General features: G+C 36.9%; 1 protein-coding gene across 1 annotated transcript in view; it reads right to left on the minus strand.

Annotated features, from left to right (window-relative positions):
• Nucleotides 1-14,571, minus strand: part of TNNI3K (TNNI3 interacting kinase) — a 263,002-nt gene that overhangs the window by 78,932 nt on the left and 169,499 nt on the right. Inside the window, exon 21 of the mRNA XM_037498573.1 lies at nucleotides 4,380-4,489. Within this exon, the coding sequence (XP_037354470.1) occupies nucleotides 4,380-4,489 (110 nt within the window). The remainder of the gene's footprint in view (nucleotides 1-4,379; nucleotides 4,490-14,571) is intronic.

The following is a 14,571-nucleotide window of genomic DNA, read 5'->3' on the forward strand; positions in this document are numbered from 1 at the left end:
TTTATGGAAATTACCATACACATCTCAATTAGTGATATTACAATACTGCTTTCTACACAGATGATTATATATATGCATTTGTGCCTGATCGGTTTTCTTAGCTATGGTATGAAAGTAAAAATTAAGCTTTGTTAACCATAGTCTAACTGATGTGCATATTGGTATATTTCAACCATTTGTGATTGTTGATGATAGTTATCCTAGATCTAAATTTTAAAAATCTTTAAGAGAAAAAAATAAAGGATTTGCGGCAGTAGTGGACCATTTCCGTAAAATCTGTAAAATTCTATAAATCCACTAGGTGGCAATCTCAGCTTCAATCATTTTAGAAGAACAAATAGGACTTCAAGATCAACACAATGGATTCTGAATTAAAGGAATTTTAAAAAGCCTTATTGCCAGTTGTTATCAACTTAAGATTTTGAAAACTAAATAACCCATCACTATGTAAATTTTCAAAGGTCTGACCTCTTGAGTTTATGATGCCACTATTGTTTGATGTATATTTAGGAATTACATGTGCTTATAAATACCGATTTAAAAGCAATAGCAGAACACATTTCTCACTCAAAGTCACAATTATTTGAAATATAGGTAAACTAAAGACATTTTTAATATTGATATGCCAGTAAAATGTTGGAAACATACCTTCATGGTATAGAATATTAGAATATTTTACATTTCCCAGTGAGATAAAAAGACTGTAAAAGCGAATAACTTCCTCCTTCTATCTCTCTGTATGTCTAGGTCTCTGCATCTTTGTATTCTACATTTGGCACAAGAGACTAAGATTAGAACAGTGTAAATCGTGCTTACATGCCCACCCATCCTCTGTCTTTCTTACTCAGAATTGCCACCAAATGACTTAACCTTCTTATTTTGAAAGTTATACTAACCTATTACCTCTCTATTTTCTGCTTTCTCACTGGATTCAACATGTTTCTTGCTTTTAACTCCAACTCCTCTCCCCTCTGTTTTTGCTCAGCTTCTCTGCTTGAGTTTAAATCTGATATGCCCTGTCCGACTCGCCCTCTCCCACTTCATTTTGCTAAGTTCCTTCCTGGTGAGAAGAGCATTATGGCAACTTCTTGTATAATACATTTATCCTATTCTAATTGACAGCACCTTCAGTTCTGCAGGCCAGTTTACTTTTTTTCCCCCTCTCCATAACTATGTTTCTTTCCCTCTTTTCTATTTTTTAAGCAGCTTTGCCTTACTGCAGAGCCCTTAGCTTTGTTCTCTGACGACTAACAATATGCCTGATGTCAAATAGCCCATCACGTACTCTGGTCACTAGCTGAAGTTCAGAAGGCAGTGATGACAGTTCTCCTGGACATTTTCCTCTCCTATTTTGTAAATCCAGTCTTTCACCTCCCTATGATGTTATGTTTCCTTTGAAGTAGTTCTTAGATTTACCCTTGCTCCTGAGTCCCCATGGTAACCATTGTAGTCTTTGTGTTGTAATCAACTGGATTACTGCAATAGCAGCCTAGCTGGATGCTCTGACTTCAGTGTTTTTTGCTTCCTTTTCAGCCCTCTCATTCTCTGTCTGTATTGGGTACAAATCATCCGTGGTGCTTGTTAAAATGTAAAGTCCATTCCTGAGATTTGATTCAGGAGATTTAGAATAACCCCAAGAATCTTTGTTTAAGCAAACATTCCAGGGTAGTCTGGAACATGTAATATGTAGCCTCCAAACAAAGAAATACTATTTAATTATTCCAGTGCATATGCAAGATAATTCAGTGCCGCCTACATATAATTCTTTAACGTGAATAAATGCTTCATATCAGACTGATGAATTAAAAATATGTTTATCACATCTCTTCACTCTCTTACAGACAAAAATATAATTGCATGTAATTTCATGTCCAATTCCCTATTGTGGTTCCTGAGGCTTTCCAAAATCTGATTCTTTCTTACTGTTAGGACTTTCTCCCACCTCTCACTGTGTTATAAGAAGCACCTGTCATTTCCAACAGACAGGTGTTCTCACTGTCCTCTTCCATCTTCTGTGGATCTTGACCATGTTCTATTCCTTATAGGGCTTGACTAACAAGACACACGTAGGAGATAGTGATGTGTTACAGATTTAAGGAGTGATCAAAGACAGTAGTGAAAGAAAAAAGAATAGTGAAGTCAATAACCTAAAAAATAATAATTAGCAGAGCATGATGTTAGTGTCCTAACATCTAAAGATGAACTTTTTAAAATGATGCCTGATATGGATATTTAACTCCTAAGTGACTATAACATTCAGATAACTAAAATTCAGTCCTTAGTGTCTTTACTCACAATCAATCTGCACATATTCTCTTGGCTTGAACTGTTTCTCTCACCAGCCCCCTTTACTTGACAAACTCCTATTCATGCTTATGATCTCAGCTCAAGTGTCACTTCCTCCAGGAAGCCTTTCCTGATCTACATGATCTCTTTGTCCTCTATTTGTTAGTGTTCCTTTAGTGTACATTCTCATCTAATTCTGTTTCCCCTAATCTGTTACTAAAAACTCAGTAGTGCATTTTTCCTTTTTCAATTAATCTTCATAGGTTCTTAAACCCCATTGAGAGCATAGATCCACTGAATTCTTAACACCTCTTTCTGGGACTCTACAGCAGAGACTCAAAACATAATTGAAATAATGCAAACTAGCCTGTTCTTATTTTTCTCACCACTCAGCTTACTGAGAGTGAGACCTCACTGGCAATGCAATAACTCAGGCATGTCACATACAGAGGCATCTCAACATTATAATGGTGAGTTTTAAGCCAACGTCCACCAGGCTGACAAGACCAGATTTTGCCAGTCAGTCAAAGACTTTATTTTCTGACTATATTTTCTCTGCATCCTCCTCCCTGAATCTTATCCATGTAGTTAGAACCATATGTAGATACACTTCACTGCTTAGAAAAGCCTATTTTATTTTTGACTTCTTAGGTTTTTTTGTTTCATCTGTAATAACACCATAATTTGACCCAATTCTGATTCCCTTTCTCATTTCCTAACTTGTTACTTATGGCATCCATTCTGGCAAGCAAGCAAGAAAGAAAAAGCATACATTTAGAAGTGACTACTGACTTACTTTATCTCCAAATTAAAACTTCCCAATGTCCCTTATCTATAATCAGATTCTACATAAATATATGTAGATTGAGTGGTCAGGAGAAGAGGCTATTTATTACGAGATCCTCAGTCTATGATTTTTTTTCATAAGAGTTTTTGTTTACACTGGTGGGACTGGGTAATGACAGGATCTGAATTTTGACATTAGAAGAATGAGAAACTTGCTTCTTCTTTGCATACATCTGGGCTGATATATTATCCCATTTCTCCTTTGGGGAGATACCTCCTCAGATAACAATGATCTCATTTTATCTACATCCTCACTGAAGACAGGTAACATGCCTGGGAAGGATCAGAGGCAAATATTAAGAAACGGACAATGGCTAGGATGGTTTGGACTGAACCAAATAAGGACAATTATGATTTATGTATGAGGATCTCTACTGTGAAGAATGTACGCTAATTCCCTCAGAACAGAAGAATAATGTGAACTGACATTAAAACACAAATATTTCAATAAACACATGAGCAGGAGAATTCTTAGACACTGTACTAAATTGTATTATCAGGAGAGAAGTTATGAATATCCCCCTTTGTCAATCTGTGAGAAAAATATAAAAAAAAATAAACAACAATCTGTCTGTTCCAGCTAAGAAGAATTTGTTCCTGCAGACAGATGTTCTGGGATTTCATTTTGAAACTGTATGACTGTTACCATCTACACTCTCAGATCTATTATCATATTTAAAAATGTCCTTTTCACTGTTTTACATATCCTACTTTATTTATTTGTTATACAATCTAGATCTCACCATTTGGACTCAAATCTAAGCCCTTAACTACTTTAGCACACAGCTACTCAAAAAGTTAGAGAAAGAATAGGATTGGGTCTTGGCCTCCTTTTGAGCCAGTGCTACTAAAAAGCACTTGTCCCAGAGCGCTTGCCTGCAGGCATGCTGATGGTGAAAAGCCCACACAAATCCATCTTGTGCCAAACTTCTTTCTTCAGAAAATGACTAAGTGTGGCTTAACCATAGTTAATAAAATTGCAGACGAGATGAGACTCTGAGTCATCTGTCATACCCTGGTCTCTTTTTTACTAATCAGTTGTGAGAAACATTTCAAAATCAGAGAGCAGCAGCAGCAAAGAAATATGAGATTCTTGAGGCAATTAGAGTCTAAAAGAGCAGAAGGCAAATCAGTCTTCCCGCCTTGACAGTCTTAAAATACACCCTGAAAGTAGACTTTGGAGTTACACTATTTGTGACAGATTTTGACCATAACACATTTTCTACGAGGAAATAAAAATTACTCACTTCAGGACATGCATTCCACCCTCGCATCAGCAGTGATGATATGGGTTTGGGAATGGAATAGCCAATGGGAGGTCGGATGTGATGGTAAGCCATGTCTGCTGCGGCTGCCGCTGCAAACCAAGTGACCATGTCAGATTAAAAACTCACATATTTAAAGAAACATATGGACAGACAACAAAAAGTCATCAAAAAATCTGTGCAACATCAGCAGAGACTCAATGTGGTGGCCGCTATTTTTTAATGCTTAAACCTACTAGTCGATCATTTGATACCATAAAATTAATTCATTCATTAGGTTTTTCACTCAACAACAGTGAATAAAGTGAATTTACAAAGGTGGAAAAGAACAAACAGTAAGTAGCTTAGTGTGTGTGAAGTGTAGTGTGTATATGTGATATTATAGGAAAAATGAGGCAGATTGAACCAAACACCATTATCAATCCAGGCTAAAGAGCTTATACTTCACAAGACACTGAACTTTGCCCTTCTGAAAGCACCAGTATCACTTGGGCAAAGTAGATTGTTTTTACAACTTAAATCCCCATTACTTGTTATGAGAATGTTGTGTTTTTAATTTTTAATATTTTACAAAGTACCTAATATTTGCTAACCTCTGTTAGATACTTCAAATCCATCATTTCATCTCATGCCACTAATTGAATTCTGTAGTGTTCCCTGCCTGCTTGGATTTCTGAGTATTACTCACCTAAAACCCCCCATCACTGTGATGTAACTCTTGACACTTCATTGTAGATTCCTGATTGCTGAATATTTTCTGTTTGGCAACTAGTAATTTCTATACTCCCTTGACATCAAGTCTATAGTTACTTCTATTCTCTACATCAAGAAACACGGTAAATACATACACACTCTTTCAATTCTCCTAGCAGTCATGTGGATTATTATTTTAATGTGTGTTTGTGTGTGTACTCATGTACAACTGGTTTTTAATTTATAAAAACTTTAAATGTAGGGCCTCCCCGGTGGCGCAGCGGTTGAGCGCTGGGTTATGAAGCTGTCCGCAGCCTCTGCAGCGCCAGTTCGATCCCCGGCTGCTCCCCGGCCACCAGAGGAGGGTCCCACATGGCGCGCAGACCTCTCCTGCCGCCCGCTGCTCCCCTCAGCAGTGTACTTCGGTCCTTCTGCCTGCTCTGCTCCCTGCTCTGACTCTGGTGAATTCTCTCACCCTCCCATTCTTCTGACTGTACCCAGTGCTTGTATAAACAAATAAATAAATAAATCTTTAAAAAAAAAAAAAAAACTTTAAATGTAATTAGTAATTGGTGCAGTCTCTTTTCCAGACTCCATGCTCTCTTCAGCTACTTTATACTGAAAATACTTTGTATAAAACACAGATTATTCCTTGGGGGTAAAAAATGTGCTTCACCAGTATGAGGTTAAAGTTCCAGAACCTTGTTGGTTGCTTCCTATCTTCTAGATAGTGATGTCATAATAATATGTCTATATTTTAAGGACTTTTGAGAAATGACCTACAAGTACAACTTCTCCACCAAAAATTACTCAAATTCTATGCTGTTTTATAGATCTATTTCTAGTAGCACTAGTGAAATTATATGCAATATAACTTAATCAACATTTTGCTTTTTTCAGTTACAATTTATTTTTTGCAAAATGTAAAAATAATAATTGTTCTTTGTTGAAATTTAGAAAGTTAAGAGAATTGCAAAAATAAATTCTTGTCATTCAGGAAGAACAATTTAAAAATATTTTGGGTATTTCTAAAATATTCTTTTTTTTAAGATTTATTTATTCATACAAGAGCTGGGTTATAGGCCAGAGGTGTAGGGGGGTGAGAGGATTCACCTAGACGGCCAGGGAGAAACCTACATGACACAGCAGACCTCTCCTGACTCGCTCGCTGCTCCCCTCAGCAGTGTATTTCGGTCAGCCGGCCTGTTCTGCTCCCCACTCTGTCTCTGGTGAATCCTCTCACCCTCTAGCACATCTGGCCTGTACCTCAGTTCTTGTATGCATGAATAAATAAATCTTTAAAAATACTTTAAAAAATTTATTGCTTTTATTTAAAACCTTAAGTTTATGCCTTTTGTCCCCCTGGCATTTTAAGATTTTCTTGTAACAGTTATTCTAATTGTACAATGTTTCCAGGTTGAAGGCAGAGTCAGGTATTTAATTTCTGCTTATGTACCCAAAAAGCTTTTAGAATATTTGCATTGTTACATATCCAGTCATTTCCAGCCACTATCAGGTAGAGTTATAGTTGTGGACCCTAAGAAAACAAAGAAAGAAAAGACTGCTGGAAACATATTAGCAAACATAAGACTTGAAAAATGTGTCTTTTGTGTCACAAAAAAACTAGGCATATTAGGTTCTTTCTTGGCAGCCATTGACTATGTTCTTTTTAGAAAGAGGTAAATAGGCCCTACCCTGGTGGCACAGGCATTTGAGCGCAGCACTGTGAAGCTGTCCGCAGCCTCTGCAGCTCCGGTTCAATCCCTGCCAGCCAGTGAGGGTCCCACATGGTGCAGCAGACCTCACCTGTTTCGCACACCACTCCCCTCAGCAGTGTATTTCATCAGTCTGCCTGTTCTGTTTTCCGCTCTGTCTCTGGTGAATCCTCTCACCCTCCCTCGAATCTGGCCTGAATGCCAGTTCTTGTATAAATAAATAAATAAATCTTTTTTTTTTTTTTTTTTTTTTTTTTTTTAAAGAAAGAGGTAAATAAACAAACCAATGGTTTTCTAACTTTACTTTTTCTTACTATGGCCATTGGATATTGAGCCGGTGCAACTATAAACACATAAACTACTGTAGTGAACACATTTAAACTAATTATACATAACCTAATGGGTGGGGAGGGACTATTCATAAAGTGAGTTAAACTCAAATGCAGGTGCCAAATGTCTCCCTTTGAAATTCTTTTAGGCTCTGATATCAAGTGCGTAGAGTTACTTGTGTGCTTTTGGCACTGTGTCTGGAAAATCAGTTTAAGATGAATGATATTTAATTCTTCATTATTCAAAGTAGATTCTGCAAGGCCTTGGCATCTCCTTCTCCCCTTTGCTTTATGCACTCTTGGCAGTGATGCCACTCATTAGCACCTCTGCCAGAAAGTGGGCAATGCAACATGAAAGGTCACGGAATTGAAATTTGTCACCTTTGAGATTGCCTTGTCAGGCTTGCCTAAGTGGCCATGCTACACTAACAGCTGGGAAATTTTCTGGTATTCCAGATTCAGGAAAAGACTGTCAGCCCATTAATCAAATTTATACCTTGATTGCTATATAAAATATGCTAAATGATTTATGTAAATGTTGATTTCTACTTTCACAAATGAAACTTTGCTTTTAATAGAGAATAAGGCTAACTTTTAAAATACCAATAATACCCTATTGAGTCCCCTTTATTTCTTCAGCATTACCCTGAGATAATTATCAATAACTGAGTAAAGCTTATCATCTACATTCTAGAGTAGGACTGTCCAATGGAACTTTCTGCAATGATGAAACAGTTCTTCTGCATTATTCTACATGGTAGCAGATGGCTATTGAAAACTTAAAATGTGGCTAGAGTGAGAAAGTAGATTTTTTAATTTAATTTCAATCAACAAATTTATATAGACATGTGTCTCCAGTGGGGTCAATTTTAAGCAGCACAATTCTAGAGCATAGTTATCTCCCATGGCCACTATCCCAAATGAAATGAAAATTAACACACAATTTTGTGGATATGCCTTTACTAGCTACATAACCATAGTGTCAATTTGTAGATTCAAGTTCTAAATTGCTCATCATACTTCATCAAAAAAAGAGACAATAGGAAGATTGTCAGCATTGTCTCTCAAAAGAGACTAGTTAGCTGCAGGGCAGGCATTAATACAACATGTGATAACTTGAATTCATTTGTTCATGTGAACTAAATTGAACATTTTATGTAAGTGATAATAGGCTAAGAAGAGTTATGGTAGATGAATGAGTAATTAATAAAGAAAATAATTACTGGGTTTTTCAGTGCTTTTTAAATAGCTCTTATAAATTCTGAAAAGTGATTTCTTTTGCCTAGATCTTCCCAACCCTCCTTTCCTGTATTATATCAACTGTCAATAAGTGCAGATGAACTCTGTGTGCTCAAAGCAACTCATACTACTATAGTATGTATTATATTATATTTAATTTCCTGTTTACTTGCTTGCTTCTGCAAATAGATCAAAAGCTCTTTGAGGTCAGAAACTGTGTTTTTTTCCACGATTGAATCTCCTATACCTCACATAGCAAAGGTAATTCATAAAGATAAGTACTATGCACACACAAGGGGACTCAATACATAGAAGCTGAATGAATCAATAAATAAGGCAGTTTATATATGCTTTCATGGAAATAATATAAATACTGGAATATAGGACTCAACAAACATTCATTGTACAAATGAATGAAGATGCTGGATTAATGCCAATTAAAATTTTGCTTATTATTATGTTTTAAGGACAAAGCATACTATCTAGTCCTTGACAAACACTGAAGAATGAATATACTTTTTAGTTTAATATTAAATTACAGCATGATCAGGTAGGTTACTGAGCCTTATAAGGATAACATCTTTTGTTCAAAACATTGAGGCTTCAGTAAGCTGAAGCAGTAGGACTACTAAGAAATACCCTTAACAAGAAAATCTGTAGGCCTAATTTTGAGTTTGGCTTTGCTTTTAATTCTTTGGGAGATCCTAATTAACTCAATTTCCCTCTATGTGTATTAATTTCTCTAAATATAAGATGAAGCAAGGAGGAAACAGTGTAGCAGTGACAAGCATGTGCTTTGGAAACAAGGAGTCATGCATTTAAATCTTAGCTGTATTTCTAGAATGTGACATTGAGCATATATTAATTCTTACAGAACCTAAGCAACAGGTATTGTTAACATTAAGAGAGATTCTACACATTCTAAAGTGTCTGGTACATTGTTGGCTTTCAAAGAATGTTAGCTGTCGTTGCTGTAATTATTATCTACAGATATGTGTCTTGCTGATTCCTTTCAGGGAACTAGATATCAAAAACATTGTTGTATATTTTCTGTTCTATATAAATCACAAGTCTTAATTCTTTTGAGGTTTTCCTTGGGTATGAATATCAAATAAACTCTTGTACTGAGTTATTACAAATTGAAGACTATAAACTATCTCATTTGTTATTAGTCTCAGTAGATAATGCAATATGGCCATCATGGAAAGAATAACTGTGTTGCTTTCCATCATGACCTTAAATTGATAGTGGATGCTGAATTTCTAAAGTAACTTGTCACCTTCTTCTTGTTCATAAAACTAAAACTAAGAATTCATAAATTTTAAAAATAGGGCAATCAAAAACAATATTTCATTTGTAATTTTAACTGAGGTAAAATTACCAGATTTTTTTTATTTTCACTGTGTGTATATGTGTTCTAAAAAATATAGTTGATTCTACTACATTGTTTAAAATGGACAGGGATGTAGTGACACAAAGCCAATGTCTTCTAGTATTGCAGTAAGAGCTAAGATATACTCTGTTATACTGACACTTTTCAATGATGTATCACCAGAGCATATAGCATCTGAGAGAGACCATGAGATTGCAATCTTGAGATTGTACTAAGAATGGCTTAATTTTTTAAACCACATCCCACTCTCATTACAGATTGTCAGAAGAATAGATTAATTTGCACCATTGTCTGTTCTTATTGCAATCTTTGTCAGTATAATGAAGTATCTGAATGTTAATATCAGCTATATTCATAGAAATATCACCAACCATTGGACTGATTTGATCTTTCCAGTGATCTGTGTACTGATTGGCTGGCTCTACTCTTCTCAATGATAAACCAATAAGGATTAGCACAGCAAATGCAGAATTTCAGGACTTCAGCTCACTCCTATTTTCCTATCACTTGTCAAAGCAGAGTCCACATCATCAGTGTACTTAAACATTTTGAGGTTATTATATTTAGGATTCTATTCATGCATGGAGAACACAATTTTACATTATTTAAACAGGGCTAGCAAATGCAAATGACTAGAAAGATAAGACCTGTGACATAACTAGGTCTCTAAGTATATTTTAACATTTTGAAAAATCATATGTGAGTCATATTTAGCTCCTGGACTGCTGTTTACAACTTGAGCTAAAGCCACAAAAAGAAGTATTAGCAAACTGTGGCTAGAATAAATTAGCAGATGTTTTGAATTTGCTGCCACCGCTCAGACTTGTTTTTAAATTTGTTTATTTATTTATGCATACAAGAACTGGGGCACAGGCCAGAGGTGTGGGAGGTGAGAGGATTCACCAGAGAGAGTGGGGAGCAGAACAGGTAGATTGACAGAAATACACTGCTGAGGGGAGCAGCGGGCGAGTCAGGAGAGGTCTGCTGTGCCATGTGGGTTGCTCCCTGGCTGGCCGGGAATAGAACTCATGCTGCAGAGGCTGCAGACAGCTTGATAGGTTGTGTCTTAACCTCTTGCACCACCAGGGAGGCCCCACCTCTCAGACTTTGTTAGAGCCTGACATTAAGGAATCCCAGGACACAGGGTGGAATTTCCTTTTGAACCAGCTGACATCACACAGGGAAATAGACTAGCTTCTGAAAGTGATCTGCAAAATTGACATACTTGGTTACAAGGGTATGTGATTGGAAAAATACACAATGATGGATTAAACCTTCCCAGATTTCTTCTTTAGTTTTTCATGATGTATCAGAGGAGACAGGCCCAGGAGAGAAATAAAATTTGGGAAGCAGGTGTTGGTTTCTTTCTTTGAAATCTATCCAGGACAGCTCTTGTTTGCCAGGTCATGCCAGCAACTTTTTCATCTTGCCTAGTTCTTCTCTCTTTGCTTGGCTTCACACCTTGGCTCCTTCTGCTAATCTCATCATTTCTCTCACAAATCTGCTCTCGTTCTGTATCCATCATCCTCCTGCAAGCTAAGCCAGAAGCCTGGAAGTCATCCTTGACTCCCCTCTCCCTTGTGCTCCCAACTCAAACCATCAGCAAGTCCTATTATTGAACTATCTTGAAATCAACCTCTCCTTTCTCTTCCAAAGTCTCTACCCTAGTTAAGATTTTACACATTCTTTTCTAAGCAACTTGATCTCTTTGTGCCTGGTTTCAAACTTCGCCAGTCAAGCCTTTGCTTTGTGGTAAAAGAGAACATTCTAAAATAATAATAACAGCTGTCCTATCGCCCTGCTTAAAACCCTGCAGTGACTTCCACGGCTGACACACAAGGCCCTTTACCATCTGGCTGTAGTTTTACATTTACGGCATATGTCTTGTGACTGGTTCTCATGTAGTTTCTGATACATCCCTGCTGAATTATTTTAGTAATATGGATCTCTGTACCATGCCTCCACATCTTGCTCAAACTGCTTTTTGCCGGGACACTTCTCTATATCCCCACTGTACCTATTTAGTTAGTTCTCATCATTCTAAGATATGGTGCAGGTCATCTACCTGAGAATTCTCTCCCAATATCCTTTTCTCACCATTAATCTGGGCAGGAGACCTCTCCAGGGAGAATCTTCAGACTCTGTAGTCTTTCTCGTTGGTTCTTATTCAGCTGATTGCACTTACTCTCATTCGCCTTCTGTACTCTGCAGGCCTGGGCAATGCCCTGCCTCTCTTTATTTTCATTTTAACTCTAGCACATTTGCTGGCCTAGAGATGCACTCAATGATACCTTGAAAGTAATAATACCTGCTAATATTTATTAAATGCATATTATTATTGCCAGTCACTGTTCCAGCCCTTTGAGGTAGATCCTATTATTATCCCCATTTTAAAAGTAAAGAAAATGAAGTTTTGTTAGGTGAAGTAACTTGCAAAAGGTTATAAGAATCATGTCCTTCACAAGTATTCTGCCAATATAGCTCATATAGTGTAAGCCTGAAAAATGTTTTCTCAAATGCTGAGTTATCAACATTTAAAAACCTTTAGATTTCTAGACAAACACACAAAAACTAGTTGCTATGCTGAGAGGGAGAAGGCATACCTATGCTCCTGCAAAGTGCTATTTGGCTGGAAGTGGGACACACCTGGAGTCAGAGCAGGAAATTTCCTGCTCATCACATTGTCTCACTTCAAGCATCCAGTGGCTTCCCCTGACTCTATGAACATTGATTCTGTGACCCGTGCGATGCTGGCTGGGAGGGTTTTTTTTCAATTCTTTCTAAACCTGAGAGTACATGGTTAACCCAAATATGTACTATGCAAAAGAAGCCCTAACTTCAAGTTTTCTGAATGCACACCCATCACTTGCATAGAAGTCAATGCTAATATTTGTGTTCTACTTTTATATTTCTCTCAGGAGGTAGAATTCTGCTAAATCTGGGACAATGAGCCATGCATAACATTGCAAACGTAATTGATAATGCTGTCCCACATTGTAGTCATGGATTTGTTCCTCATTGTAAATGGCTAATATGTAGCTTATATTGAATCTGATGCCTCACATAATTTATTGCTGAACATATATACTAGATTGTCTAACCACGCAATGATATTAACAGACTCTTTTCTTGATACATGTTCACTGCCCAATTTTTAAAAATTCAGCATCCATCATAAACAATAACATTCTTTCCAATAAAGTACTACAAATTCTAATCTATAGAATATTTGAATCAAGTCATTCTTAGGTAAGAATTTTAAATGTTACATTATATAATATTCTCCCCCCCTAAAAGATAAGGATTCTGGGGATTCAGGAGAGGGTGAATTCTTTATTTTTGAAGGATTTATTGTATAATTAGAAAAACATAGTGGAGTACAGAAAATTGCAAAACTGTATCAATGATAGTATAGACAATGATAAATGATAAATTGGGGCATGGAGGCCTGCACTTAACTCAGTATTAAAGAATTAAGAAAGATGTTTTTAGGAGAAGTAATATTTTAGTAAGATCCAAAAGTAAATTGAAATGCGTATGATTGAAAAAAAAAAAAAAGAAATTTGTATGATGAAAAGTGCAGAAGAGTGTCCCTGACAAAATGGGTCATATGTTCAAAGACATGGAAGTAACAGAAAAAGATGTCATGTTAAGGAAATGATATAGTTCCCTGTGCCTGAAATGTAGGTAAGAGACTGAAAGTGGCAAGAGAAGGGCGGGAACATAACTATGAGAAACTTTGTTTTAAGCAATTTTGTTTATCTCAGAAGAGCAAAGGAAAGCCACTGGGACGTTATGTAAAGGAAATCCAGTGATTAACCTTGAGATTTTAGAAAGCTAAATCTATTTGCAGTGTGACGATGGAAAAAAGATGGCAAACAATGCTGGAGACAAGTATAACATTTCAGATACTGTGCAGTATTTTACAGGTGAAACAAGGAAGTCTGTGGAGACAGAAATAAGTGGATAGATGTAAAACATAGTCAAAAAGCCAGGATTGGAAAAAGAAAGGAAGGAGGGATGAAAGTAGCAAAAAACAAAGAGGAATCGAGATGACTTTGAAGTTTTTTATATGGATTTTCTGGAGAATGAGTGCACCACTCAAGTACAGAATCATCAGAAACCTTGACCTTGTATTACACTTTGCCCTTATTTTTCATCTTACAGTTTCAGAGAATTTTCAACTTACAAAGTTCAGTCACAAATATCATCTTATTTGATTCTCACAGTAATCTTTGTGGAATCGTCTCTAACTGCATTTACTGAGGAAATTGAGCTTGTGAAAGGGCCTAGAATCATGAAGAAGAAACACAACACATCACAGGAAGTAAAAGAAGCTGGAGTGGCTGGAGCATGGAGACTGAAATGATAGGAACAAGATCAGCAATGAAGATACATGTCCAGTCTGCAGAACAGATTATGAATTTTGCGAATTAATCCCAAGATCATGAGAAACTATAGATTGATTTTAGGCAATAGTGACATAATCAAGTTTATATTTTAAAAATATCCCTCCAGAGCCTCCCTGGTGGAGCAAGGGGCTAAAAGCAACCTAAGAAGCTGTCTGCAGCCACTGCAGCATGAGATTGATTTCCCGCCAGGGAGCTGCCCACATGATGCAGCAGACCTCTCCTGTCTTGACCCCTCAGCAATGCATTTCATTCAGTCTGCCTATTCTATTTCCCACTCTGTTTCTGGTGAATCCTCTCACCCCCTGCACCTCTGGCCTATACCCCAGTTCCTGTATGCATAAATAAATCTTTAAAAGATATATCCCGGGCCTCCCCTGGTGGCGCAGCGGTTGA

Source organism: Talpa occidentalis, unplaced genomic scaffold (assembly GCF_014898055.3).
Source record: "Talpa occidentalis isolate TD23 unplaced genomic scaffold, MPIMG_talOcc4v2.1 talOcc4.9, whole genome shotgun sequence".
NCBI lineage: Eukaryota > Metazoa > Chordata > Mammalia > Eulipotyphla > Talpidae > Talpa > Talpa occidentalis.